Here is a 2,099-nt window from a genome sequence, read left to right as displayed (position 1 = left end):
ATCTGTGGATGACATCATCTTGTTCACCTGGTTGGTGTTTGATCTGTGGATGACATCATCTTTTTCACCTGGTTGGTGTTTAATCTGTGGATGACATCATCTTGTTCACCTGGTTGGTGTTTAATCTGTGGATGACATCATCTTGTTCACCTGGTTGGTGTTTAATCTGTGGATGACATCATCTTGTTCACCTGGTTGGTGTTTAATCTGTGGATGACATCATCTTGTTCCCTGGTTGGTGTTTGATCTGTGGATGACATCTTTTTCACCTGGTTGGTGTTTAATCTGTGGATGACATCATCTTGTTCCCTGGTTGGTGTTTGATCTGTGGNTTTCTACACAGTGATTTAATGTTTCTACAGTGATTTAATGTTTCTGTACAGTGATTTAATGTTTCTACACAGTGATTTAATGTTTCTGTACAGTGATTTAATGTTTCTACACAGTGATTTAATGTTTCTACAGTGATTAAATGTTTCTGCGCAGTGATTTAATGTTTCTACAGTGTTTTAATGTTTCTACAGTGATTTAATGTTTCTACAGTGATTTAATGTTTCTGCGCAGTGCTTTGCGGAGGTTCTGGACCTTCAGAGGAGACCTCCCGGACCTCCTCGCGGCTGCGCAGTAGCGGACTGGGTGTAGTCTGGGGGTCTGGTCTCGGATCTGGACTCGACTCTCTTCCTGCAGGAGTTTGTTTCATGGCGGCGGATCCTCCGAACTGAGCCAGAACCTCTCACCGACCCACAGCACCGGAACAGCCGGGAGAAAAGCCGCGGGACCCGGTCCGGATCCAGCACCAACCCCGGTCCGCCACTGGACTCGCGTTTCTGCGGACGAACTTTGGACCTGTTCTGCCAGAGTCGGTTCTGAACTTTTCCTGAGCCAGCAGGAGGACGGAGCGGCCCGAAACATGCCGAGTTTGATCCGAAGTTCGGTCCGGGTCCTGGCGGTCCTGGCAGCGGCTCTGACGTGCGTCCGCGGCGCCATAGACGAGTGCGTGGACGAGACGCAGGGGCGCGCGCAGCGCTGCATGCCCGAGTTCGTGAACGCGGCCTTCAACACCTCGGTGGAGTCCACGAACACCTGCGGAACCCCACCTGAGGAGTACTGTGTCCAGACCGGGGCCACCGGGGTCACCAAGTCCTGCCACATCTGCGACGCGAACGACCCCCGGAACCACCACAACGCCGTGTACCTGACGGACTACAACACCCAGCAGGACACCACCTGGTGGCAGAGCCAGACCATGCTGGCCGGGGTCCAGTACCCGAACTCCATCAACCTGACCCTGCACCTCGGTAAGACACGGGGCCCCCAGGGGCCACAGCGGGGGGTCTTAAAGTGGGCAAACATGGGCCCCGGGTGGTCCAGACAGGGTCTTCAGGGTTTAAAGGGACTTCAGGGGCCACAGATCTTGACTGGTTCTGGTGGTCAGGTCCTGCTACAAGTTTCAGAAGCAGCTGCTGGACTTGGTTCTGATGGGACCAGGTCACTGGTCTGCAGGGTTTTGTTCAGACCTACAGTTTGAGTGTTTGAGTGAGGTGGGTCCAGATGGCAGAGTCCAATACAAAGTACCACAGAGTGAAAATTGTGTACAAGTACAAAGATTTTTACCATAAAATGACTTTGTTCAAATATATAGTCTTTAGTTATGAATAGTATTAGAGTAAAACGTTTAAACTATTTGATATTTACTGTAGTATTAAAAGTATTTAGTTCTGCTACAGTCTGACATGTTACAGTCTGACATGTTGCAGTCTGACATGTTCTATTAGAGTCTGACATGTTCTGTTACAGTCTGACATGTTCTGTTACAGTCTGACATGTTGCAGTCTGACATGTTACAGTCTGACATGTTGCAGTCTGACATGTTCTATTAGAGTCTGACATGTTCTGTTACAGTCTGACATGTTCTGTGAGAGTCTGACATGTTCTGTTACAGTCTGACATGTTCTGTTACAGTCTGACATGTTCTGTTACAGTCTGACATGTTCTGTTACAGTCTGACATGTTCTGTTACAGTCTGACATGTTCTGTTACAGTCTGACAGGTTCTGCTACAGTCTGACATGTTCTGTTAGTCTGACATGTTACAGTCTG

At 48.9% G+C, this 2,099-nt stretch overlaps 1 protein-coding gene across 1 annotated transcript in view; it reads left to right on the top strand.

Moving 5' to 3' along the window:
• Positions 1 to 624: 624 nt before the first annotated feature.
• lamc1 (laminin, gamma 1) overlaps positions 625 to 2,099 on the top strand; it is a gene marked incomplete in the record, with an annotated part of 31,645 nt that continues 30,170 nt past the window's right edge. The window contains 1 exon segment of the mRNA XM_014027434.1: positions 625 to 1,298. Within this exon segment, the coding sequence (XP_013882888.1) occupies positions 911 to 1,298 (388 nt within the window).

Source organism: Austrofundulus limnaeus, unplaced genomic scaffold, assembly GCF_001266775.1.
Source record: "Austrofundulus limnaeus strain Quisiro unplaced genomic scaffold, Austrofundulus_limnaeus-1.0 Scaffold649, whole genome shotgun sequence".
NCBI lineage: Eukaryota > Metazoa > Chordata > Actinopteri > Cyprinodontiformes > Rivulidae > Austrofundulus > Austrofundulus limnaeus.
The sequence above is the reverse complement of the archived record's forward strand: the minus strand, read 5'-3'. Positions and strand labels throughout refer to the sequence as shown.